This window comes from Chionomys nivalis, chromosome 7 (genome assembly GCF_950005125.1).
Source record: "Chionomys nivalis chromosome 7, mChiNiv1.1, whole genome shotgun sequence".
NCBI classification, from domain to species: Eukaryota; Metazoa; Chordata; class Mammalia; order Rodentia; family Cricetidae; genus Chionomys; species Chionomys nivalis.
Window position 1 is genome coordinate 10,794,547 of NC_080092.1, and position 26,597 is coordinate 10,821,143.

The following is a 26,597-nucleotide window of genomic DNA, read 5'->3' on the forward strand; positions in this document are numbered from 1 at the left end:
GGAACCCAGGGTCAACAAAATTACAATGAAGTAGCATCCCAGATGGCCTCCAGATAGCCTGTCTGTGAATAAAGCTGACTGGGTGTGATGGTTTGAATAAGAATGACCCCATAGGTTCATATATTTGAATGCTTAGTCCTCAGGGAGTGGCCCGTTTGAAAGGAGTAGGAGGTGTGGCTTTGTTGGAGTAGGTGTTGCCTTGTTGGAAGAAGTATGTCGCTGGGGGGTGGGCTAAACTGCTGTCCTATTAAAAGGCCAAGGCAGTTTCTTTATTTGACCACTGAGAGTAACACATAGACAGAAGATCCTTCTACACCACTGTTCATCCTTGTTTACCCTAGAGGTGCTCAGAGCAAGGGGCAGATGGCTGTAGATCCCCTGCACTGTGTTTTGTGGCACTGAGTCCTCCCAGTGTACCTACTCTATGGTTAGGAGTAGGTGAAGAGTAGACTGAGTCTTACAGAGTCCCAACTTCCAGTGATGCTTGGGAAAGATGAGATAAACAAGAATTTCTCTGGTCTAGGTTTCAAGCTGTGTTTTGGTGTGCATTGAATGGTTATTAGATCACTCTTGTTTTTCCCAGCGGGTCTAAGCTTATAGAGTACATAGACTATGTACTAACCACTGTTCCAGGAACCCTAGTAGGGTGTAGTGTGAATGCTGAAAGTATGAATGCCTAATGATAAGCAGACCCAGTGGGCCCTGTGGGAATTTAGAGAAGGATATGGAACACTGGTGGCCACTTTTATATGACTTTGCTCTTAGTCCATCACCCCCTAGGAGTTAGTACTTTTCATACAGTAGCATTATTTGAAGCTCTTGTTGAGCTGTATGTCAGTGTCAAGTCTGTTGTTCATAGTTTCCTTTTTCTTGGTTCTGGATTGTTGAAAATGACAAGTTTCAAATGTCTGCCTGTTTTCTGCTAGACATATTTTGTTTCAAAATGAAAGTAGTATTTTTGTTTAGGAAACATGTTTTAAATGTAAACAGAAAATAGTTTATATGTTAATAGCACCTATGAGAGGCTCTAGTGAATGAGACTGTTTACCCCATACGTAGCCCTGATTTATCTTAGGGTGGGCATTTTGTCCAAATATTGACATTTTGGGTTGTGCAGATGAAAGAATATAGTAAGGCAAAGTCATTAAAACACAGCCTTCACCTAGGAAGGGAGGCCACGTAGACACTGTTTCTTCAGATCCTGGAATAATTGACTCACTGTCTATTCTTTATGTCTAATGTGAGAGGAAAGTAAACTGTTCCAGGCTGGGGTTGAGCACCTCAGTAATATGTGTGAGAAGACATAAGTGGAGAGAGAGAGGAGGGCAGAGTAGGGAAAAGAAAAAGAGAAGGAGAATAAATATCTTGAAAAAGAGGCCTATGAATTTTGTCATACAAGGGAACACTGGGTGATTATTTTCTTTTTCAGTGTCATAACTCTTTGAAAAAGTACCATGCAAGTTGAGAAAATATGATGGGTACATGTTTATAGTTTCAAGGACTTAAATATTTAATATAATTTTAAAGATACTAGACTATTTCACCTACACTTGTCAAGGTATACCTTGGAAATTGTATTTTATTTATTATGATGAGATGTTTGCTGTATTTGTTTCTAATGAATGCTAATGAGTTTGAGATCTGACTATCCTTGTTAGAAAAGTTAATAGTATGGAATGGCTAATTACCAAATTTGTTTTTCTTTCTACACATTTCAGTTTAATTAAGTTGCACTGATAAGCATTTCAGTTGTATATTATTCTTGCATAGATATCAGTTGTAAGAATATTACTAATTGAAAGAAAGGCTTTGTGAATGTTTCATATGTCAGAAGATCATATAATGTCAACTTTATAAGCTTAATGTATAAAACATGTCTTTGATTTTACATCTGACATGGCTCTAAACTTTGTACAGGTTTAAAATAAAGGACCTCTTAATGATAAGAATAAATAGTGTGTCATAAAACCTCTGCCATATAGAATCTTTACCAAATGGGTGGATTGTGTTGGTGGATATATGGGGTAGACTTGAAATGACCAGAAAAGTGAGTGAGCATTACAGGTTATGTCATTTCATCTGAAGTCCTTTAGTATGAGTTTCTTATGTGAATAATGGGTTTTCCTTTTAATTTCCTGGGGTTAGACATCTGCTCTGCATACTGCTTGTGGGCTTGGGTCATGGTGGCTGAAAGCTACATGAGGCACTTCTAGGTCCTGGATTGCAGGGATACTGAGGTGGCATCTAGATAAATTAAAGCTCATTTGGAATCTTGAAGCTTCATTCCATCTCTTAATTCTATCCAGATCTGTCAGTAAATCAAGTGTAGTACAGCCTAGCATGGTGCTCTTGTTAAGAAAAGCTTGTTCCTAATACTGTCATTATACAAGTGAGTTTAGAGAAATGTCATTTTGTAATTTAGAGGATCACCTCATAGATTTGTTGAATAAAAATTGTCCAGCCATGTTTCACCTTTTCTATTCCTCTCAGTTTACAGAGGTGAGTACCAAAAGATAGGTGGGGGCAACAGGTTAGGAAGGTTCCTTCCTTCACTTGAGAGGTAGTTATTGGGCCACACAGAATGATGTATTTAGCTTTGTCATACATTTGACACTCTCCTTGTATCTGACTCTCTAGGTGTGTCTAGATATTAATACATACTAATTTTTTACTAAGTGATCTCTTCAGTTTTTTTATGTTCTGTTGCTTTTAAACTTAAAAAGTGAATTTACTTTAGATTTTTGTTCCTTAACTCCTGCTAGACAACATAGAAGAATCCACCACTACCTCTTTCCTTACTGACTTTAAAGCTTCCCATACATTCCTAGTCTTTGAAAGACGTATTCGCCTCACATTATTTACAGTTCGTTTGTGGGCATCTCCCTTTTACTTACCTTCTTTGCTTGTCTGTCTGTTTGTTCTTCTAGCCATCCTGGGATCTCCAGCTAGTGGAATTCAAAACACAATTGGTTCTGTTGGTGCAGGGCAACAGAATGCCACTTCTTTAAGTAACCCAAATCCCATAGACCCCAGTTCAATGCAGCGGGCCTATGCTGCTCTAGGACTCCCCTACATGAACCAGCCTCAGACGCAGCTGCAGCCTCAGGTTCCTGGCCAGCAGCCAACACAGCCTCCAGCCCACCAGCAGATGAGAACTCTCAATGCCCTAGGTAAGTCAAGGAGCATTCAAGAACAACTTTCTCCAGATTAGGATGATAATATTTGTTAGAACCTAAGGCTATCTTCAGTTTGTGTTTTGACTTCAGATTCATTGCTTTGGATTAATGACCTTCCAGAGAAGACTGAGGTGTATTTTTGCAGGGCAAGAACTACATTTTCAAATGAAACAATGATTTGTTTGTGTGTACCACTTTGTCTTGACAGTTTATAAAGGTCATCCTTGTGGCTTATACTGGAGAATCTAACCTTTGTGAACTCTTTAAGTATACCACTTGTTTAAGGGCTACATAAGGTTTTGCTACGTCTTTTTGTTTGTGGTCCTCCCATCATTGGAAGTGACCATTTAGAATCAAGCTAATTAGCAATGGACACTCAGCAGCTTCCATCACTTAACCTTTTTTCCCTGTTCTTTTAACTGCCGCTGTTCACAGTGTGGGTAGTGCTATCAGTGAAGTTGTAATTGGTGGCACTAGTAAGTCATTAAAAAATGACGAGTTAAAGGCTAGGGATGTAGCTCAGTAGTAAATCACTTGTTTAGTGTACATGAGGCCCCAAATTTGATATCCCGTAATGCTGAGAGAGATTAAGAGATGGACCAATTAAAACCACCCGTGTTACTTTTTGGAAAAACACCGAAATGATTATCAATTAATAATGGCCGGGAGAATGGGTTGAAACCCTGATATCGAAATTATATCTACTCTCCTCCTTATTGATAGTATACTTTGGGAATTCTATTAATCTCACTGAGTTGCATCTTTTTCTTTAATATGAAGATTATAGACAAACTGGCCTTTCTCTATTTTCCCCCTAAACTTAGATTTTGTAAGTTTACTTTCTGACAACCCCAACACACAGGTATGTGCCAGGCAAGTCAGTGTAGTTGTTGGGAATTTGCCAGTAATGAAAAAGAAAAATTGGAAGACTTCAAATGAGTAATGATCATTTTCTCTGCGGCCATAGAGTACATTTAGGACACTAGTCAGCCTCTATACTGTTGTAGAATATTATTTTAAGGTGTGTTGTGTTTGTTTATGCTCTCGAACATTTGTTTAATGATACAAAGTATGTGTTTGATTAAATAAAATTCGCCTGCAGTCAGGAGCCAGGTGGAGAGGGTTTATAAGGAGGGGCGAGAAAAAGCACAAGGACTTGGGAGACATAAGGGATGAGCTAGGTGAACTGCTTGCCATTCAGTCTCTCTGGGAAGCAGGATTCTTTGAATCTTGGTCTTTAGCAGGACAGAGATTCAGATAAGTTCTCTTAGTAACTTTGAAAGGGTCGGTGCCTGAGAGAACATAATTTCCTCTGGTTGTAGCTTTTGTAACCTTGCTGCTGCTGGCAGCAGCAGAGTTGCAGTTGCTGACTAGGATAGCCATAGCATAGAAAGTAGCAACCATTAAAAAGGAGAACAACACCAGTCACATTTTATTTACACCGTAGAGTAAAAATAGGAAGGAATTGACAGTGACAGTGGAATTTGTTGAAGTTAGTCACCACTAACGAAAAATACAGCTTTCTGAGTTTCTGTCTTGCCTTACCTTGGTATCCTTCATATGAGTTCTTTATGTGGTCACTTGCTTATTCATTATAGAAACTTGGAATTGTGTATATAATATCAGCATTGATTTCATTTTTCTTTGTCTTTAAAGGAAACAACCCAATGAATATTCCAGCGGGAGGAATAACAACAGATCAGCAACCACCAAACTTGATCTCAGAATCAGCTCTTCCAACTTCCTTGGGGGCCACCAAGTAAGACTGAAGATTCAGATAGCTTGTATCTGCAGAACAAGTGGGCATAGAATGGTTGGGGGTTACATAAAACTCGGTATGTGGCAGAGAAATCGCTTACTGAGACGGTGGAAATGGATTTTGGCTTCTTCAACCATTTTTTTAAAATTGTGTGTAAGTGAGAGAATTACATTTATGTACATGTAATGTGTGAACATTCATGTTGCAGTGCACAGTGTGAGGGTCGGGACAGCGTCTAGGAATTGGTTCTCTTCTTACACCATGTCCTGGTGATTAAATGTAAATTGTCAAGGGCCAAAAGAGGGTGTTGGATTCTCTGGAACTAGAGTGACTAGCAGTTGTGCGCTGTTTAGTGTGGGTGTTGGAAACTGCAGTCTGGTCCTCTGAAGGCAAAACAAGCCTCTTAACAGCAGAACCATCTCTCTAGTCTGTCTTTCTTTTAAAATGATAAATGAAAAACAGAAACAATTTGGATTCTGGTAGATATATTTTACGTTTCTCTTAAACTTTTTAAGTCATATATTGTTGAAGAAGATGGACTGCATTTCATTGATTCACCTGAGTAGCTGGATGAGGTGTTGTTATTTCCCTCTCTAGTCCACTGATGAATGATGGCTCAAACTCTGGTAACATTGGAAGCCTCAGCACGATACCGACAGCAGCACCTCCTTCCAGCACTGGTGTTCGAAAAGGCTGGCATGAACATGTGACTCAGGACCTGCGGAGCCATCTAGTGCATAAACTGTGCGTAACTTTCATCAGTCAGATTCACATTTTGTGACTGAGGATATTGTTGAGTCTTTGTGGGTGCATAGATGTTTGATTTTGTTTTTCATTTGCATGTTCAATCCCAGTTCATAGCTCATAGCTGCTGAGGGTCCATGCTTGTTTCAGAAAGCCATCCCCACTGTTAAGAGACCTAGGAAGGCTGAATTTCCCTGACTCTGGCCCCATTGAATAGTGGCATCAGAGAGCATAGAGATGTGACCTGAAGCCTGTCCTCTTTGGTTTTGAGCTCAGGTGTGTTCAATGACTGAGACTAGTTATAGAGTTCCCTACAACTTGGGGGAATTTGGGTTTGGTTACTGACTTGGAGTGAGGTTTACTAATGAGGGTAAGTATCTATGTTATCACCATATAGTTATTTAACATACAGAAAGTTAATGTTTCAAGCTACCTAAGTTGAAGTGAAGTGAATGAACTGGATTCTTCCTAATTTTGTTCTGCTTATAATAAATAGTTGCTAAATAGGGGTTTAGAATCATATTTTTATTAATATAGCACATATTTGTGTTGGGTGTATACATTAAAGGTTAATATTGTTTCCCGTATTCATGCACAAGGCAAAGAGAGTTTTCCTGTGACCACCTTGAAAGCAGGTTGATAGAGTATATTGTCCTTTCAGTGTCCAAGCCATCTTCCCAACTCCCGACCCTGCAGCTCTGAAGGATCGCCGTATGGAGAACCTGGTCGCCTATGCTAAGAAAGTGGAGGGAGACATGTATGAGTCTGCTAACAGTAGGGTAAGTTGTGAAACAGTTGTTGAACCTGTAGGTAGGAAGTGGTATTTGTCTAGTTAGTTATCCAGAATTAGGAGAATCTGTGTGCTCTAGGAGACTGCTTATCCTGAGGACCTTGAGACATGTCCCAGTAAGGATGAGATCCCTGCAGTCTCTTAGGAGGACAGAGGATGCATAAAATAAAGTGTGTCTCTGGGTCATCTTTTTTCACAGTGGGTATTCTTTAGAATTCTTGTAGTAAGTTACTGCTAATGTCAGTGGATACCCAAGAGAAAGCTTCAGTTGTGCAGAAAAAATGAATAACAGTATTTAGCACCTTCAATTTGATGTGTCCAGTAAAGTCACTAGTTTAATAAAGAGGAAATTAAGGGTTATGCTGGCATCACTAGGAATTTAGAGGCAAAAGTAATTCTTTGGTTTATCAGATGTGCCAGGCCTTTGTTAATGCACTTAAAATGTACTTACTGGTGTACATTACTGGTGTAGTACCTGCTTAGTACACCAAGGCCCTGAGTTTGATCCCCAGCAGCAACATGTGAATGTGTGAATAAATGAATGAGTAAATGAAGAGTTCATTTTCTGTTGGGATATACAAAACAAATGAATGGTTCTTAGATTTTTTGATTCCTTAACATTGAATATTATTCCTTTTAGGATGAGTACTATCATTTATTAGCAGAGAAAATCTATAAAATACAAAAAGAACTAGAAGAAAAACGGAGGTCACGTTTACATAAGCAAGGCATCTTGGGAAACCAGCCAGCATTGCCAGCTCCAGGGGCTCAGCCCCCTGTGATCCCACCAGCCCAGTCTGTGAGACCTCCAAGTAAGGACTATTTTTCTTTTTACCAGCTCTTAGCCTGCTTGCTTAGTTTTCCTCTAATCTTTGGGGTATATTTCTAAGAATACGCAGTTATGATCTCCAAAAATTTGCACTTGGGAAGCTTTTTGTGTGGCTGTGTCCTATGAGGACATTGAGCTTCCATCATGGGAAGGCTTTGCTTTGTTTTATTTGTTTTTTGGTTTTTTGAAACAAGGTTGCTCTGTGTAACCCTAGCTGTCCTGGAACTAACTTTGTAGACTAGACTGGCCTCAAACTTGGAGATCCACCTCCTCTGCCTCCCGAGTGCATGTGCTACCACTACCTGGCATGGGGAGGCTTTTTAAAGGGTGTGCTGGCAAGTTCTTTTTAAACTTGAGTATATATTTCCTTTTTTAAAAAAATTAATTCAAAAATTTTCCCCTTATAGATGGGCCCTTGCCTCTGCAAGTGAATCGCATGCAGGTTTCTCAAGGTATTTAACTATTTATTGTCAACTATGTTTTAGTTTAATTTTCAATGGCAACAGATCCCCCCATTTTCCCTTTTGTATTCTTTTTTACTCTTTTTATTACTTTCTGATAAGAATGTGAGTCTCTTGTTTTTAAAAATTTGGAAATTAGAGTTTTCCAAAGTGGTCAAGAATAGGGTTTTTGACCAACAACCCCCCCTCCCCCAGGAGAGCTGTTATTAGGAAATTAAATAAAAGAAACAATAGGAAGGAAAAGGCCTTTCTGAATATTCATCAGGAGAGTCTGTGAGCCTATCTTGGCAAGCACCTATGGGGGACTGAGAAGGTACAGTACTACTCTAGGCCATCAGCATTGAAGCTGGCAAGTTATCAGCCACAGGAGGCTAAATGCAGAGCTCCATGCCTCACTAGAGTAGTGATGGCTATCTATCACTACTCATGGCTCAGTTCAGCATTACTATGGGAAGTTGGAGTAGGCATCAGGGCTGCGGGGCATTTGTAAGCTTTTCAATTCTTGATATACTGAGACCTGAACAGCCAGGGTATTGCTTCAGATTGTGAAATGAACTAGGGACATCATCCAAGTGGTAAAGAAAGGCATTGCAGTATACATAGCAGTTTGAGAGGGATGGGTAAGTGATTTGAATTTGTGACAGTGGTACTGCATACTGAAACAGACACTGAATAAACTTGCCAAGAGCTGGTTTGGGTTGGATTTGAGGGGTGGAGGAAGTCAAGTGGTTGAGAAATTGAGCCATAGCAGTGTAGCTGAATGGTTATGGGTATATGGGCATTGATTTAGATAGGGAGCCACAGACAAGATGGTAAGAGACATTCTCTGGGTCAGTACTTACCAGCCTTTCCTGCTGGTTTCTCTGTGGCTTTGGAGTCTGTCCTGGAAATAGCTCTTGTAGACCAGGCTGGCCTCGAACTCATAAGATCTGCCTGCCTCTGCCTCCCAAGTGCTGGGATTAAAGGTGTGCACCACCACTGCCCTGCACAAATGCATATTTCTTTCAGAGCTGTTTTTCAGTATCTGCAGAAAATTGTCGTGGAGAGGTGCCTGATAAGGTCTCTTGGGCCTTGTTGGAATTTGGCCATTTGAGGGTGGCAGTTTTGGACAGTCACTGCAGGAATAAGGAGATTCTCTTGTGGCAGTGGCAAGGCAAAACCTCTCAAAAACTTGCTGAGGGATTCTGTTAGATTACAGTGTATGACAGAATAACCACTTATACTGGGATTTATTTTGAGCCCACAATTTGCATAGTTTTGTAGAAAATTAATAAGATTAGTCTCTGTTATCTGAAGATACATCCCAATGAAGTCTTTGTCATTGGTGTGTTTCTGCAAACAGATGGAGACTTAGGGTAGCCCTTGGCACTTCCTACTGAAGGTACTTGGAGTATTGAGGTGGTATTTTGAGTCTCAGCACAGATTCTAACAATATCAACCTAGCCAAGAAGCTTTGAAGCCTCGACTAAATTGCTGCTAGGGTTGTTAAGTGACGGTACACTTAGGTAGTCCTAGGAAATATCTCCTGTGTAGATGGGGCAACCTCATTCCTTCACAAGACCTCCTTGTCTGTTTTGTTCTTCCATGCTTCGTGCACATTAGATCTGGTTTGTTCCAACCTTTCCTCATGTCTACTGTCTGTTCTGATTTGCTTGTGAGTTCCTCTCTATTGTCTGTTATCCATGTGTTCTGTCTTAGAGTGTACTTGATGAATATATTTCTTTTCTTGTGGATGCTTTTATTAATGAACTATCATAACTGTTTCCAGGGATGAATTCATTTAACCCAATGTCCCTGGGAAACGTCCAGTTACCACAAGCACCAATGGGACCTCGTGCAGCTTCCCCCATGAACCACTCTGTTCCGATGAACAGCATGGCCTCAGTTCCAGGTGTAAGTGCTTCTTTCTTAGTCTTTGCTTGGTGTAATGTTCTCTGAGCAGGGATCTCCCATTATTAACTGAGGATTCTAGGGTGTTTATTCCTTTGAATTTGAGCTGTGTTTTATTTCCTTTATTTCTCTTAAACACGCAAACAAAAACTGTTGCTGCAATGAGAATTATTTGACTGTTACTTTTTTTTTTTTTAATGGAATAAAAAGTCTGTAGGAATTAATGTAAAGGGTGGAACAGGCATCCAACAGCTCCTGCTGTCAGTGTCAGTTGATTTGAGCTTGACCTGAAACAACTTTAACTAATTAAGGCATGATAGAATTCTAAATTATAGTATGCCACTGACTGCTATTCAGAAGACAGTTGAACATTGGCTTACTTAAGAGATAGCTTAAGAAGGTGTAGAAAAGTGCCTAGGAATGAGGGAGTCCTTGGCAAGTACTGGCCCTTAAGACCAAAATGTACTAGATTTGTAAGGCTTTTGGTTCTCCATTGCACTGTATATCTTGAATACTCTGTCCTACCTCTTTTGTACTGTAGCACTCCTGATTCTTGTCTTATAGATGGCCATTTCTCCTTCCCGGATGCCTCAGCCTCCAAACATGATGAGCACCCACGCCAACAACATGATGGCCCAGGCACCCACTCAGAACCAGTTTCTGCCACAGAACCAGTTCCCATCATCCAGTGGGGCAATGAGTGTGAACAGTGTCAGTATGGGGCAGCCAGCAGCCCAGACAGGCGTTTCACAGGTACAGTCAGTGTGGGAACCTGGACAGCCCCAGCCTCTGTGACAAGATCCTGTCTTACTTTATTTTATGGAAGTTAGACTTCTAGAATATATATCTCTTCATTGTTCTCCACTTTGTCCTGTAATTTTTAATTTTTCAGCGCTCTCTAGGTGAACTTCACACAAAAAGTAAAATGATTGGGTTTTTGTTTGTTTGTTTTTTTTGTTTTGTTTTGTTTTTTTTGCTTATGCTTTATGTTTTGATCTTTGGATTTTGGTTCCTCTTTGTATATTTTAGAGATCTAAGATTAACATGTCACCCTGAGAAATGCTGGTACTTGAAGAAGGGTGAATTTCCTCTTAGTGACTCAGTTTGTGTACTGCCTATGTTGGGGTGTCAGGCTAGCAGGATCATTGAGAATAGCACTCTCCTCATTGAGTATGTTTCAGTTATTCATTTAAAGCTGAAAATACTCCTTTTCCATCCATTTTACTGCTTTGGTTAATTGTTGTGTATCAAATGTCAGCTGCATACAAAGTATTTAAAATAGGTCAAATCTTTCCCAAAATATAAGATTCATGTCTTTTTAGACAGTGAGCTAATATTGAATGAGTTAGATTTACTCCATAATGATTAATTTCTCTATCATTTCTTTAGAATCGAGGTCGGGAAACCAATTCCCCTTCTTCCCACAGTCTCCCCATGCAGCCCAGACTGCAGTCTTCCTTTCTCAGCCGTATGCCACAATGACAAACAGTAGACCTTTTCTATAAAAAGCCAGATAGTAAACATAAATATGTTCTTAACTCTTTAGGTCTGCTTTTATGGTGTACAAGTAGTTATAGGCAGCACTTCAGTATTTGGCTGGTTGTGGTTGTCATCCTGTGAAACTGTTCTGGGTGCCTTGACCAAACTCTGTGTGATGTTGATTTTTTTTTTTTTGAAAGGTCAACAATTCTATAGTGTTTCCACAGTTAAAAACCACTGTACTCACATGATCCAGTGTTTCAGCTCCCCCCCCCCCCAAAAAAAAATCCCACTTTTTTCTGTGGTCCAAGTTACAAGTAGATGTGACAAAACATGAAGTCAGTAAGCTAAGTAATCACCTGTCTAAGCCATGAATATTGTAGCTAGATATTGTAGTTGTACAACTCAAAGTATGAGAAGCAGTTGAGTGTGAACTTTATTACATGGTACGGTGTATTCTATAAGTGTTTAGTCTGTGAATTTGTACAAGTGAAACAGCCCCATGAAACTAGCAGAACTAATTAAGAAACTGTGATTAAATTTTCTTTTTCAAGTCTCTGATGTTTTCAATTGGGTAACGTACTTTTAACATACACTCTCTCTGTTTCTTTTAGAGCCAGGTGCCTGGTGGTGCTCTTCCTAACCCTCTGAACATGTTGGCTCCCCAGGCCAGCCAGCTGCCCTGCCCACCAGTGACACAGTCACCTTTGCACCCAACTCCACCTCCTGCTTCAACAGCTGCTGGCATGCCCTCTCTCCAACACCCTACGCCACCTGGGATGACACCTCCCCAGCCAGCAGCTCCCACTCAGCCCTCCACTCCTGTGTCATCTGGGCAGACTCCTACTCCAACTCCTGGCTCAGTACCCAGTGCTGCCCAAACACAGAGTACCCCTACAGTCCAGGCAGCAGCACAGGCCCAGGTGACTCCACAGCCTCAAACCCCAGTACAGCCACCATCTGTTGCTACCCCTCAGTCATCACAGCAGCAGCCAACACCTGTGCACACTCAGCCTCCTGGCACACCGGTGAGCCTCTTTCAGTCTGTCATTATCAAGCTAAACTCTTAGAGAATACTTTCCCATAACAATGTTCTCTCAGGCACTCGAGAGGCAGAGGAAGGCAGGCAATTCTGAGCATGAAACTAGCTAGAGCCACAAAGAAAGCCTATCTATAACAATGATGATGATGATGATGATGATGATGATGATGATGATGATGATGAAGGAAAAGAAAGAAAGAATACCCTATCGGGATGCTGTGGCATTTTGCTCTGATGCTAAAAAGTGTGTGTGTTCCTGATGGAACTGTAATAAATTGTGCTTTGTTCTTACTATTGGCCCTAAAGGAAGGCCTGGCTTAGAATTACCCTTGGTTGAAGTACTTTACAGAAATTAATAGTCATTGGTATATCACAGTAAAGACAAATTGAACTGTATGTACAATTATTTTCCCTGTTTTCTGTTCTAGATTAATATCATCTAGGTTTTAATAGTTTTTGTGCTTAGTTTCATGGGTTTGGTAAACATGCCAAGCTCCAAACTACAGGTTCTCTAACCTGACTCATCAGCCTTCTTTCAGAATAGAAGACTTTTCTTGTAGTGATGAGCTGAGCAGGCCTGTTTTTCATCCTGCCTGGATGCCGCACAGCTAGCTTTATCCTGGAAATAGCAACACACAAATTGTATTCATTTAAACACTGCCTGGCCCATTAGTTTCAGCCTCTTATTGGCTAATTCTCACATCTTGCTTTAACCCATATTTAGTAATCTGTATGGCACACAAGGTGGTGGCTTACCGGGAAAGATTCAGCATGTCTGACCTGGCGGCTGGCTCCATGGCGGCTGCTTCACTGCCTTCTTTCTCCCAGCATTCTGTTTTGTCTACTCCGCCTATCTAAGCTGCTATCCTATTAAAAGCCAGGGCAGTTTCTTTATTAACCAATGAAAGTAACACATAGACAGATAACCCTCCTCCATCATTTTCTTACTCATATTGAAACAACAGCATGAAGGCTTATACCTTCTATGGCTCTAACCAGCCCATTCTTTTCTGTAGGTGGCTTTGGAAGGATGGGAGATGTTCCCTGCATCATCCCAGGACTACTGGCCAGTGCCTAGCCAAGTGCCTTTCTAGAAATACTAGTATTTCTAGAAATCTTAGTATCGTTTTCTTTTGAGTCTAGTCTATAGATTCCCCTCCTCTCAGATTTATGTTAATTCCATTCTGGGATATTCAGAATATTTGTAGAATGACAGAATTAATCAAATGACAATTCCAAAGATGACGTTATTATTTTTATTTCTCCATAAGGACATTTATTTTCTCTGACACTGCATTTTGTCTCTTAAGTTGTTTCTTACCTTCAGACCAGGGCGCGAGGCAAGCACTCTGCCACTGACTGCATCCTGTACCCTCTAAAGAGATTTCTTTCTATCTCCTTTATTAGTTATGTAGTACTTTATTGGGTAAAGTCTGTTACATGGCCATGGAATGTTTGTTTACTCCACCACCATCATTGTCCTGTGTTAACGCAGGCTTATTGGATATTCTGCTTTACATAGGCCGTTAGTTCTCAATCTCTCATAACTACTTAAGTGTTTATCATGAGCCTGAATGCTAATGAAGGGAAATAATGGTCAAATAATGCAGTAGAAAACGATGAGAAAATAATTTTATGTTAGAATTTAGAAAATTGTTCTCCTGGCTCTTCATTTTTGGTAAGAAGTAAATCATGTTTCTGTCAGTGACTTCCTCTAGAGTGCCTTCCAAGAGCTTCTTTCGTTAGTGTTTCTACTAGGTGCTTAGGTTGTACAGAGAAATACTAAAAAGAAAGCTGGGGTTGAAAGGGCAGGAGCTGAAGGCATTGATGTGGTCTGCTTTACAGTGATGAATGATTATTATCTTTGCAGCTTTCTCAGGCAGCAGCCAGCATTGATAATAGGGTCCCCACTCCCTCCTCTGTGACCAGTGTTGAAACCAGTTCCCAGCAGCCAGGACCTGAAGTTCCCATGCAGGAAATAAAGACAGAAGTTCAGACTGATGATGCTGAGCCTGATCCTGGTGAATCCAAGGGGGAACCTCGGTCTGAGGTACATGTTGTTCCCCAGGTGGCAATACATGGCTTGTGTGTGGTAGCTTCACCTATATATTCTCAGGACCTACCATGATGTTTGGATATTCATTTTAAATGTTGGCGTTTTTCTAGAAGTCTTTTTGATGATGTTCTTCATTCATTTCTAGTTTTGTAGAAGGGGGTGATATATTCGTTTACTAACTTATGGAAGAAATTGAAATCTGGGAGCCAAGAGCTGAATCCAGCCTGTAAATTTATGGTTTTGTTTGAACTGCTCAGTATTTTAAAAATCAGGAAATTGCAAATAAAAACTTTTGATACTTGATTTTCCTCAAAAGATGAACAATTCTTTCATCAGTACACTAATATTTCTTTATGGCAGCCAGTGTCCCACCTGATGTGGGATGTGTCCTTCAGGTGGGACAAAGATTTCCCAATTAGTCCAAGCCTCATATCACACTCTTTATCTCAGAGCATGGGGTTTTGATCCTTGTTTCAGTTTTCCAAGATACTTTTACTTCCCAAGTAGATGTATCAGTATTTCACTGAGCATATAAACATACCCCCCCCCCTTTTTTTTTTGGTGTTTGGAGATAGGGTTTCTCTGTGTGGTACTGATTGTCCTGAAACTCTTGTAGACCAGGCTGGCCTTGAACCCATAGAGGTCTGCCTGCCTCTGCCTCCTGAATGCTGGGATTAAAGGCGTGCATCACCATTGCCCGGCTATAAGCTTACTTTTATATTGAAAAAATACTAATTAGAACTATGATTGCGTCAGTGCTATATGAAATGATTCAGTGGACATGCGGTATTTTGTTCCTTTCCCTGACAAGAAAAAAAAAATGGTACGTGTACCTTTAACCAAAAGAACTCTTAGCAAACCCATGACCCATGTATGCAAAGAGACTTAAGAGTAGAAATAGACTAGGTTTTGGGGTCTGACAGTTATCTATCTTCTGTGGCTCTATTTTTCTCAAGATGTTGGAAGAGGACTTACAAGGATCTTCCCAAGTAAAAGAAGAAACAGACACAACAGAGCAGAAATCAGAACCAATGGAAGTAGAAGAAAAGAAGCCCGAAGTAAAAGTAGAAGCTAAAGAGGAAGAAGAGAACAGTGCTAATGGCACAGCCTCACAGTCAACATCCCCTTCCCAGCCACGCAAAAAAAGTAGGTCACATTTTCTGTAACTTAAGACTGTGCTGTGCTTCCACACCAAAGATTGAAAGCTGTGGCGGGAAAATGATTACAAATTTCCTTTTATGCTCTTTGCCTGTCATTCTCTAAGTTTTACTTCTGAGAATGGAGACAGCAGGGACTGGAGAAATTCAGTATGTAAGGGAGTTTGCTGGGCAAACATGAGGACCAGAGTTGGGATCCTAGCAATCCTATAAAATGCTGGGTGTGCACTGTGGGAGGCAGAGACATGAGAAGCTGGGGCTTGCCAACCACCAGCATAACTCCAGGTTTTTTTGTTTTTGTTTTTGTTTGTTTGGTTGGTTGGTTTTGATTTTTCGAGACAGGGTTTCTCTGTAGCTTTGGAGCCTGTCGTGGAACTAGCTCTGTAGACCAGGCTGGCCTCAAACTCACAGAGATCTGCCTCCCGAGTGCTGGGATTAAAGGCATGCACCACCACTGCCCCACAACTCCAGGTTTAGTAAGAAACTTCTTAAAGGAATAAGGCAGGACTCCAGTTGTCCCCCTGGCCTCCATGAATGCATGCAGAGGTATACACGCCTGCACACACTCAAGTACTGCATACACCCCACCCCCACCCCCACACATATGTAAGAGAAAAATAACAATAACAGGCTATGGCTGAGGCTATGGCTGTCTTCTGAGATGAGATGTTGTAGACTAGAGAGGCAGAGTTAAAATGCCTCTGGATTATTGAACAAGCTAAGGGTTGTAGGCTCTGCAGAGGCAGATATAAAGAGCTGTTGGACAAAAATGCTCTCATTTGAGGCAAATGATTACTGTCCGTGTGTTGTGCTTTCAAGCACATATGTGTGCGAATTAGAGATTTGTGCTGATGGAGAGGAGTAAGGGGCTGTCTAGCTGCTGTGACTTGGCTTGGCATGGGAATATAAAGCTCCAGATGTATGAGGTTAGCTCAGGGCAAGTAGAAATTGAGTGTACTCCACTGAAGATGTGTCCACGGTAAGAAACAGTAGGATGCTGGAAGATTGTCAAGTGACCCTTGCTTGACCTTGGAAATTGAGAAAGTGCAGAGAATGTAGGTGACTGAGGCAGTAAAGCTCCACATGGGAAAGGGAATTCCTTGTACAGTGGATTTTTGATTATGTGAGCTATCTTGTCATTGCTTATCCTTTGAAGAAGTAAAACTGAGGAAAATAAAATATTTAATTCATTTAAATTAATGTCTGTTAATGGTAACATTTACCCCACTCCCATCCCAAGAATGATATCGCTAACCTCAATGAACACATTTTTTGTTTGTTTGTTTTGTTCTGTTTTTTGTTTTTTGATTTTCGAAACAGGGTTTCTCCGTAGCTTCTTGGTTCCTGTCCTGGAACTAGCTCTTGTAGACCAGGCTGGCCTCGAACTCACAGAGAGTTCTCACCCTGCCTCTGCCTCCCGGGTGCTGGGATTAAAGGCGTGCGCCACCACCGCCCGGCTCAATGAACACATTTTTACAAAAATTATCTTTCCAAACAAAAATTGTAAGAAAGTGACATTATTTTGTGATCCTGCAATGTTTTGAAGAGTGTTACGGTGACTGAGTTGGACTATTGAGATCTGCCCTACACTCTGTTGAGATGATATTGTTTGAACTGGGTGAGGAGTTCTTCGTGGCCCTTTCAGGTAACTAGGAGTACTCTGCTCTGACAGATACTTCAAAATTCAACAAGCAGAGACTCTTGAGGGTGAGTTAGTGTCATCCTTTGGTCAACTGCAAGGTACTAGGTCATTGAGTTATGAGCATGTTCTAAGTGCTGACATACTTGATGCTGTATCAACCCCCTTCTCCAAAGACTCAGTTTCCAGTATCACTGTCAGTTTCATAAAACAAATCTTAAAAACTTTGAAAAATAGCAAGCTCATGGAGCAAAAGTTTTCCAAAAATATTTTTGATGAAGGCCAGATTTTACCATTGGCCACAAATATTGTCATTTGTCCTTGAAGTAACTGGCTCACTTAGTTGATTTTTTTTGGGACAAAACTTTGCCACAGACAAGAACTGAATAACAGCTTTGGTTTTTGTTCGTTTGTTTTGTTTTGTTTTTCAAGACAAGGTTTCTCTGTAGCTCTGGTACCTGTCCTGGGACTAGCTCTTATAGACCAGGCTGGCCTGGAACTCACAGAGATCCGCCTGCCTCTGCACCCCCCCCCCCCCTCCTGTATTGGAATTAAAGGCGTGCGCCACCACCACCCAGCTGAGTAACAAGTGACAGCTTTGTATTTATCACCCTTGTAAGTTCTCTGTCTTCAGGGGAAAGAAGCAGTTCCTGCTGTCATCCCCTGTGCTGACCCTGCTGCTGGTTCCCAAGGCTGCTGCTCCACAGCGTGACCTCCTATTGTATTATATAGTGGCAGCACATGTGGGAAGATGAGAATTATCGAGAGCATTGATGCTGCTACCTCATCAAGGATGTACTGTGTTGGCTGGCATTCTTTTTCCTCAGAGTAGTGTGGCCACAAAGACTGGAAGAACCTCCCATTCATTGCCTCCTCGGTGCCACTACTAACATAGTGTGTTTCTGTGTTAGGGGTCATTTGGATCTCAGAGACTCCAGAGAGACCTAGGACAGTGCTAGGACATTCTTCACTGATTGGTAAACTGAGTTGTTCAGTTTATGTAAAACTACTTTGTTGAATCTTCAGTACTACATATTGGGCTGCATGGGGGTTATAAGCCACACACTTGAGAATTGTGTATAGTTTACCATTCTTACTGAACGAAGCTTATGATGCTTGCAAAGTGTAATAACATTCTGTGCCACACCAGCTAATTAGTCACAGGGAACTTGATTCTGATATAGTTACCGACTTCTCTTTCCTTATGGAGTCATATTACACAAGCATGGTAAAGATAGGAATTTGAAAATACTTTCTTTAACATAGACTTTAATTGATGAATTAAACAGAGTGACACACATTCAGACACTTTGCTTACCACTGGGGAGAAGAGTGAGAGTGAGCAGACCTTTTCTTTAAGACTGTGTATGTCTACAGTATCTAGTAGATGGAAGGATCCCCTGGAGCTGAAGTTACAGGTGGTTGTGAGCTACTCAACATGGGTGATGGGAACTAAATTTCAGTCCCCAGGAAGAGAGCAGCAAGTGCTCTTAACCACTAAGCTTCCTCTTTAGCCCCTAAAATTGCCTTTTTTTTTTTGGAGGGCATGAGGGTGCCCACACATGACACATGCAGGTAAGTGGAAGTCAGAGCATAACTTGTAGGAGTTGATTCTTTGCATCATACAGGTCCATCCCATGGATTAAACTCAGGTTGTCAGGCTTGGCTTGGCAGCAAGTGGCTTTACCTAATAAGCTATCTCATTAGCCTGTAAGCAATTTTTTTTTTTTTTTTTTTTTTTGAGATGGGGTCTCCCTATGTAATACTAGCAGACGTACAGAGATTCACTTATCTCTGCCTTCTGAGTACTGGGGTTAAAGGCATGTGCTGCCATGTTGACTGAGGTTTTCTGTCCTGCCCGGTTCCCACAGTCGTTAAGTCCCAAAGAAATCACACAGAAGTCTACATTAGTTTTAAACTGGTTGGCCTAGTGGCTCAGACTCCTTATTAACTATTATAACTTAATAGTAGTCCATTCTTGTCTATGTTAGCCACAAGTCTTAGTACCTTATTTGGGGAGGCAGTCACATCTTACTTCCTCTGAGGCTAGGTCAAGACTGCAGACTAGGACTTCCTTCTTTCCAGAATTCTCCTGTTCTCATTGACCCGCCTCTACTTCCTGTCTGGTTGTCCTGCCTACACTTCCTGCCTGGCTACTGGACAATCAGCATTTTATTAAAATACAGTTGACAGGGTACAAACCATTGACCCACAACACTGCCACACCCAGCATGAGCAAACTTTTTAGATAAGGTCTCCCTGTGTAGCTCAGTATGCCCTCCCACCTCCCCCCCACCTATTAGCAGGCCTTTTCTTTGACAGGCTAGGTAGTATTTTAGGCTTTATAAGATCTCTGTTAAAACTGACTGCCTCAAAGGCAGCAGCAAATGATATGCAAATAAGTGAAAATGGATGGCTATGTGCCCATAAAAGCTTTATTTTTGACACTCAAACTTTAATTTCTTTTCATTTTAATTTGTCATAAAATATACTTTTCCTGGTCATTATAAAAGGTTGAAGGCCATTTTGAGACCCTGACTCATGGAAAGTAGTAATTTTCATAATAATTTGTCAACCTCTTATCTATTGGAACGAAAAAGCTTTTGGTTAGATGTTTTCTAATAAAGAATTATTTAAGGGGCTGAGGAGGTTGCTTAGCAGTATTTGATGTACAAGCAGCAAGCATGGGGACTAGAGTTTAATACTCGCAGATCCCACTTAAGGGACAGGTAGGTGTATTGACTTGCTTGTTATTCTAGTACTCAGGAAGTAGAAGAGACAAGGGGTCCTTGGAACAAGCTAGCTAGCTAGCTAGTTAGATTAGCTATTCTTACAAGTTCTGAGTTTGCGTCAGGACTTGACTTGATGAATAAGGTGAAGAACAATGAAGAAAGAGTGTCAGCTTTGGGCCTCCCACATTCTGCACGTGTGCATACACTACCGCTGTATACACACATTCTGCACGTGTGCACACACTACTGCTGTATACACACATTCTGCACGTGTGCACACACTAGCACTGTATACACATGAAACTAGGATAACCACATTACTCTGGATACTGGATAGAGTTAGGCATGGTGGCATAAGCCTATAATCCTAGCACTTGGGAGGCTGGGGCAGTAGAATAATGAGTTCAAAACCAACCTGGGCTATGTAGTAAATTTCTAGCCTATACATACTAAGTCCCTGTCTCAGAAGATAAAAACACAAAAGCACATTACCCCACCCCCACCTCACATCCACAAAAACAAAAAAACAAAAACCAGGTGCTCCTTTGTAACTGTTTTATAAAAGAAGAATGAAGTTAGCAGAAAAAAAGCAAGAATGTTCATTATTTACAAGGTTACTGGAGCATGTCTTGAGTGGACCTTTATGTTACTAGGTGCTGGAGATGTTATAATGTGTCTTCTCTGTTCATCTAGGCCTTGAGCCAGTACAAGGACAAGAGCAGCCTGGTGTCCTGCAAAAGAGGCAGTGTCTGTCACAAGACAGTTCCCTGCTCTGATAAGGATAAATTATGGAGAACTTGGGGCATGTGTTTACATGCCTAAACTGAGGATGTTAAGTTGAATTTCTCTGTTAACCTTTAACCTTTCGTGTGAAAAAAATGATTAGATAAATTCCCAGAATTTGACAAGTTAGAATCTCCAATCAGAAATGACAACTTTTATCTCACTATGTATTCTTAGCTGGTATGGCCTGGCTTGAAACTCACTGTGTAAACCAAGCTGTCCTGAACTCACAGAGATCAGTTTACTTCTATCTCCCAAGTGCTGGGATTAAAGACATTCGACATCACAGCCAGAAAAATACAAAACAAACAAAAAACCCATAAAGTTTGGATCACTCACAACATCAGCCACCAGAACTGCTTCAACATACATTTTTCTGTTCACTTTCTTTGTGGAGGAAATGCCAAGGTTTATAACATACTAACCTACTTCCTGAAGACTAGAGTAGGGTGTGTTCTATCATCTAATGACTGTCCTATCTTGAAGGTATTTGTTTGTTTGCTTATTTGTTTACTTAATTGGTTTTCAAGGCAAGGTTTCTCTGTAGCTTTGAAGCCTGCCTAGGAACTAGCTCAGAGATCTGCCTGCCTCTACCTCCTGAATACTGGGATTAAAGGTGTGTGCCACCACCGCCCAGGTTTATTTATGTATTTTTAATTGTTTATTTTTGGCTGTCTGACTGGCTTACTTTGAGATAGGGTTTCGCTCCCATAGCCCACTCTGGCCTGGAACTCAAAGCAGTCCTTTTTTGCCTTGACCTCCTGAGCATTGGAATTATAGGACAATGGTAACACCAGAATGGGTGGGAAATGTGATGGCTAAGAGGGGAGAGCAGTAGGCACTGGCAGATGTTAAAGAAACACCATGAACTTTCAGAGACTTTCTACTTTTGTAGTTTAGTTATTGTTTACATTTGTGTATGGGGGTGCAGTAGAGAAAGGTATATTTCAAGTGAGTTGAATTTAACTGAGCCAAACAGAAGAGCATCACCAGAGAATTCACAAAAGGTCCCAGCAATGAAATGGCTTTATTTACTGCCTAGCTTGGTCAGGGAAGCAGAATTAGAAATTAACCTCGTTTTCTGTTGCAGCAATATTTGAAGATTGGGAATTTTTGTTGAAACAAACTCCTCCATGCTCTATTTTGTCTCATGGTCTCAGTGTCAGATTTAAAGGCCACACTTTACTATGTTCAGAAACCCCAACTTAGGCCTCTAGTTCAAGAATTCCTTCAGTGATGAATAAAATGTCAGAGTGCTCAGAAAGAATTGTGGGTGGGAAGTAGAAGCCACTAGGCTTGTAGTTTGAATGTGATGATGGATGTATCTGAGTGCCCATTATGTGATTTATCTTCCCATTGTTTTTCTCCCTCTAGTCTTTAAACCTGAGGAGCTACGCCAGGCACTTATGCCAACTCTAGAAGCACTCTACAGACAGGACCCAGAGTCTTTACCTTTTCGGCAGCCTGTAGATCCCCAGCTCTTAGGAATCCCAGTAAGTTAATATGAAGGATGGGTTAGAGCATTGAGTATCTATTGCTTCATCTCTCTTTTTTTTTTTTTTTTTTTTTTTTTTGGTTTTTTCGAGACAGGTTTCTCTGTGGTTTTGGAGCCTGTCCTGGAACTAGCTCTTGTAGACCAGGCTGGTCTTGAACTCACAGAGATCCGCCTGCCTCTGCCTCCCAAGTGCTGGGATTAAAGGCGTGCGCCACCACCGCCCGGCGCTTCATCTCTTAAAATTAAGTAAAGTAACCTTGCTTTGAGGATTTTCCCCCTCATATAAAAATCTCTGTCAGCTGTTATTGATGGGTCAGAAGCATTTACTGTTCCTGAAGCCCACTTGCTTTAGCACAGAGCCCCTTTATATTAGAGGCTTTGTGTACAGTTTGTCTACAAGAATTGACCTAAAGAATAAAAATGCCAACTATGATATACAAATCAATCCCTATTTGATATCCTTGGGAGACTTGGAAAGGCCATGTGCTCTTTCAAAATTAGTGTTTATGTTAATCATTAAATTGCATTTTGTTTCTGTAGAAGTATGCATTTTCTGATGCATTTGTTTACCATTTTTATTCAGCAAATTAAACCCCTCATCTTCATTAAAATTGTGTTCTAATAATCCCTTTATTGTTTGCTTTAGCTTTGCCTTTGCAGTCATTTAGTCACACGTGCACATTATCAGTCGCCATATTAGCGGTCACATCAGAGCAATGTTTGCGGTTATCTTCTTTTCACTTCATTTCTTACTCTTGGGAATAGAATGTCTGATTTTTTATTGTTAAACTTTGGGAGATTCACTCATGAGGTTGACTGTTTTTATTTTTTAGGATTATTTTGATATTGTGAAGAATCCTATGGACCTTTCTACCATCAAACGGAAGCTGGATACAGGGCAGTACCAAGAACCCTGGCAGTATGTGGACGATGTCTGGCTTATGTTCAACAATGCGTGGCTATATAATCGTAAGACATCCCGGGTGTATAAATTTTGCAGTAAACTCGCAGAGGTCTTTGAGCAAGAAATCGACCCTGTTATGCAGTCTCTCGGATATTGCTGTGGACGAAAGGTATAGTATTTCTGGAAAAGAAATTTTTCTGGTTAATCCAACCAAGATGGTGTTACACTAAGATTCTGACCATAAACATGTGCTTGGGAGCTCTAGGGAATATTGCAGTCTTCGTAACAGTTTCCTTGTTGATGTGGTATCATGGTCAAAGTGAGAGGTACTCACTGGCAGATCTCTCTCAGTGTCCTTTGGCCATTGTATCTGTCTGTAATATCTGAAACCAGAGATATGCCAATTCTGTCATATTAAAAGTAAAAAATGTCCTGAAACAGCTATGAACATTGGTAGAATATTACCTCATGTTCTAGTTGGGTGTGACTCCATAGCATGCTAGATACTTGGGGATGGTAAGTGGGATATATGTTTAATATTTTCTCTTTGTTTTCGCAGTATGAGTTTTCCCCACAGACTTTGTGCTGTTATGGGAAGCAGCTATGTACAATTCCTCGTGATGCAGCCTACTACAGCTATCAGAATAGGTAAGCATCATGTAGGTCCCTGTATTCCAAAGTAAAGGAAGGTGTTAAGATGAGGATTGTGCATTTTGTCATAGCCTGGATGTGTTACATATTTCCTGAAATTCCTATAAAAAAAATGCTACAATTTCTGTGCCCTTTGGTCCCCTTATTTTAAAGCATACATTTGCTGAACATGGGGGCTCAGACCTTTAATCCCAGCACTTAAAGGCAGAGGCAGGCAGATCTCTGTGACTTCGAGGCCAGCTTAGCCTATAGAGTGGGTTCCAGGCAGCCAGGGTTATGTAGAGAGATCCTGTCTCAAGGGGGAAAAAAAACATACATTTATAAAAGTAAAAAATTTAATGTTATTGTGGGCTAAGGCTCACTAGTAATTACTTGAAATACAAAACTGTAGCCAAGAGGCCAAAGTTAAGACTAACCTTGGAAAAGCCTGAAATGACTTTTAAGATATTTAGAATAGGGGGCTGGAGAGATGGCTCAGCAGTTAAGAGCATTGCCTGCTCTTCCAAAGGTCCTGAGTTCAATTCCCAGCAACCACATGGTGGCTCACAACCATCTGCAATGAGGTTTGGTGCCCTCTTCTGGCCTGCAGACATACAGACAGAACATTGTATACATAATAAAAATAAATATTTTAAAAAAAAAAGATATTTAGAATATAGGAAGTTGGATTTATTCTACAGAAAATACATAACCTACATCGTTTGGCCTTGCTGATCTGGTAGACTTGTAGGGGTTTTTGTTTGTTTTTGCTTTTGCTTTGTTTTTTGAAAAAGAACACAAGGGTACTCTTTGCTAACACTGCAACGTGAGTACTGGTGTCCCTTAATGAATTCAAGACTAGCTCTCCTGAGACCAGTGGGAGCACAGCGAGACCCTGGTGTTTGTTTTGTTTTTATTTGTTTTAAAAACTACTTTGTTTTATATGCTACTGTCTTTGAGAGTGGTAAGCCTGCCTGGAAAATAGTTGGCATCCTTTTGGAATGTTAAGGTGGTTAGACTCTTATGTAGAGGGACAATGAATGATGATATACAAATAACCTCTGTAGTTTGAAGCTTATTTTGAAAATTAAATTCCTTAATGCTAATGTGCTTTTTTGCTAAGATGAAGTGAAATTCCTTTCTGTCAGTTGTATTATGAGACCTCTTGTTGCCTTGTTAAGACTTCGTGCCTTAAAGAACAAGCTGTGACTTGCACTGAAGTCATTACTGTTGACTGCACTTTGTAAACCAGCAATGGGAGCCTCTATGTGACCAACAAGGAACTTTTTTGCATTTGTTCTCCATCTTGGGGCTTGAGCATTTACATCATGGTTTGGCCCTTTGGATAGTTAGACTCTCACTTATTTTGGCCATAACAAAAAAGGACTGTTGACTTATACAAAGATACCTATACATAGGTTTGACAAATTTGGAATTTTGAATTTTTTTTCTTAAGTATATTTTTTGGAGTTGTACTTGTAATTATAAAAGAAAATGTAACTATCTTCATGATATCTCCTATACAATTGCTGTTTTTTTTTTTTTTTTTTTTTTTTTTTAAAGAGAGAATTTGATGGCTGACAAGGCAGCCAACTTATTGGTGTAGGGCATTTATTGTCAAACTTGATGACCAGAGTTTGATCCCTGGGCCTACATGGTCGAAGGAGATTATGGACTCTCCTAAGTTGCTCTCTGATCTTCACATGCACACATGTGCATACAAATAAATAAATAATTTTTTTAAATAATCAAAAAAGAAAGACTCCTAAATCTTGTGTGATCAGTCTATAATTCTCCAGCTCTGATGACCCTTCCCAGGGTCATCTCTAGTAGAAGTGCAGCCTGAACTACTTGTCCTGGTGAAAACAACTAAACATTCCCCTTCCTAAGTAGAAGTGTTTGGTGGGGGTAGTTGTGCAGGTGTCTTGTTTTGTGGTCTGTGGTGTTGTTTGTTGTTAACTAGTACTATGGATAGACTCCAGAACATTGCTTATGCAGTGTCTGTCACCCTTGGCCTTGCAGTAGAAACATTGTGAGACAAAATTGAGAAGGATGCCATAACCCCTCAGGGGATCCTCCCACAATGACCATGTATTATGCCTTGTCCCCTCCATTTATTGTCTTAGCCCTGCGATACATTTCATGATGTATCAAACTTAACCTTGTTGAAGATACAAGCGCAGTAGTATCTCTCCTAACTGGCTCTTGTTGTCCTGTCTTCAATGGGATAGCGCATAGGAATGTACTTTGAAGACCATTGTGATTTATATAAAGTTGTAAATTTGTTTATATGGTTGACTGGTTTTGCTTTTTGTTTATTCGTTTATTTATTTTTGGTTGGTTGGTTTTGTTTTGTTGAGATAGGGTCTCGCTGTAGCTCAACATGACCTCACATTTGATTTTCTTGCCTCAGCCTCCTGAGTGCTAGAATGACAGGCAGAGGCCACAGCACCTGGCTTCCCCTAAGTATTTGGGCCTTTGCATTGTTTCACTGTTCTTGGTTGCTTAGGGACTCCTTGTAATGACTTTCACAGATCAGGGCCCATCCTCTGAGAGCAATTAAAGGTCAATTGAGCTGGTAGGGTCAGGAAAGTTCAGTGATAGAGGTCAAACACTAGGACTGTTCTGGAAGTGCTGAAATACCTAATTTTATTTTTGTGTAGAACTTCACTTTTACTAAACAAAAGTATAAATACAGGAGTTGTATCCTATGTCTGATACATCTCAAAAGTTTTAGCCATTTGTACCCTCTGTGCTCTTAAAAAAGTACATGAATTGATCATTACCCTGTAATTCTAAGAAAGCAGCGACCAAATTCAACAATTAGCATTCTGATTGCTCATCATTAGTTTCAAATTGACTGAACACTATTGTGTTCCAAATAAATTCCGTTGTCACTTGTGCTAAAGTTTTAGGCACTTAAATCAGTGAAACATGCTACAAACCGTTAAAACAAGTGAAATTCTTAATGTTTGTGCTAGTGGACGCTTACATTTTCACTTGGATCTACATTTTTAAAATCGGAAAGTAC

At 40.5% G+C, this 26,597-nt stretch overlaps 1 protein-coding gene across 1 annotated transcript in view; it reads left to right on the top strand.

Annotated features, from left to right (window-relative positions):
- The window catches only part of Crebbp (CREB binding protein), a 141,203-nt gene that overhangs the window by 91,103 nt on the left and 23,503 nt on the right, over window positions 1-26,597 (top strand). The window contains exons 6-19 of the mRNA XM_057773552.1: window positions 2,928-3,170; window positions 4,833-4,935; window positions 5,533-5,679; window positions 6,341-6,458; window positions 7,110-7,281; window positions 7,706-7,750; window positions 9,528-9,652; window positions 10,214-10,402; window positions 11,743-12,156; window positions 14,041-14,220; window positions 15,183-15,372; window positions 21,912-22,030; window positions 22,866-23,105; window positions 23,496-23,584. Coding sequence (XP_057629535.1) covers window positions 2,928-3,170; window positions 4,833-4,935; window positions 5,533-5,679; window positions 6,341-6,458; window positions 7,110-7,281; window positions 7,706-7,750; window positions 9,528-9,652; window positions 10,214-10,402; window positions 11,743-12,156; window positions 14,041-14,220; window positions 15,183-15,372; window positions 21,912-22,030; window positions 22,866-23,105; window positions 23,496-23,584 — 2,374 coding nt within the window. The remainder of the gene's footprint in view (window positions 1-2,927; window positions 3,171-4,832; window positions 4,936-5,532; window positions 5,680-6,340; window positions 6,459-7,109; window positions 7,282-7,705; window positions 7,751-9,527; window positions 9,653-10,213; window positions 10,403-11,742; window positions 12,157-14,040; window positions 14,221-15,182; window positions 15,373-21,911; window positions 22,031-22,865; window positions 23,106-23,495; window positions 23,585-26,597) is intronic.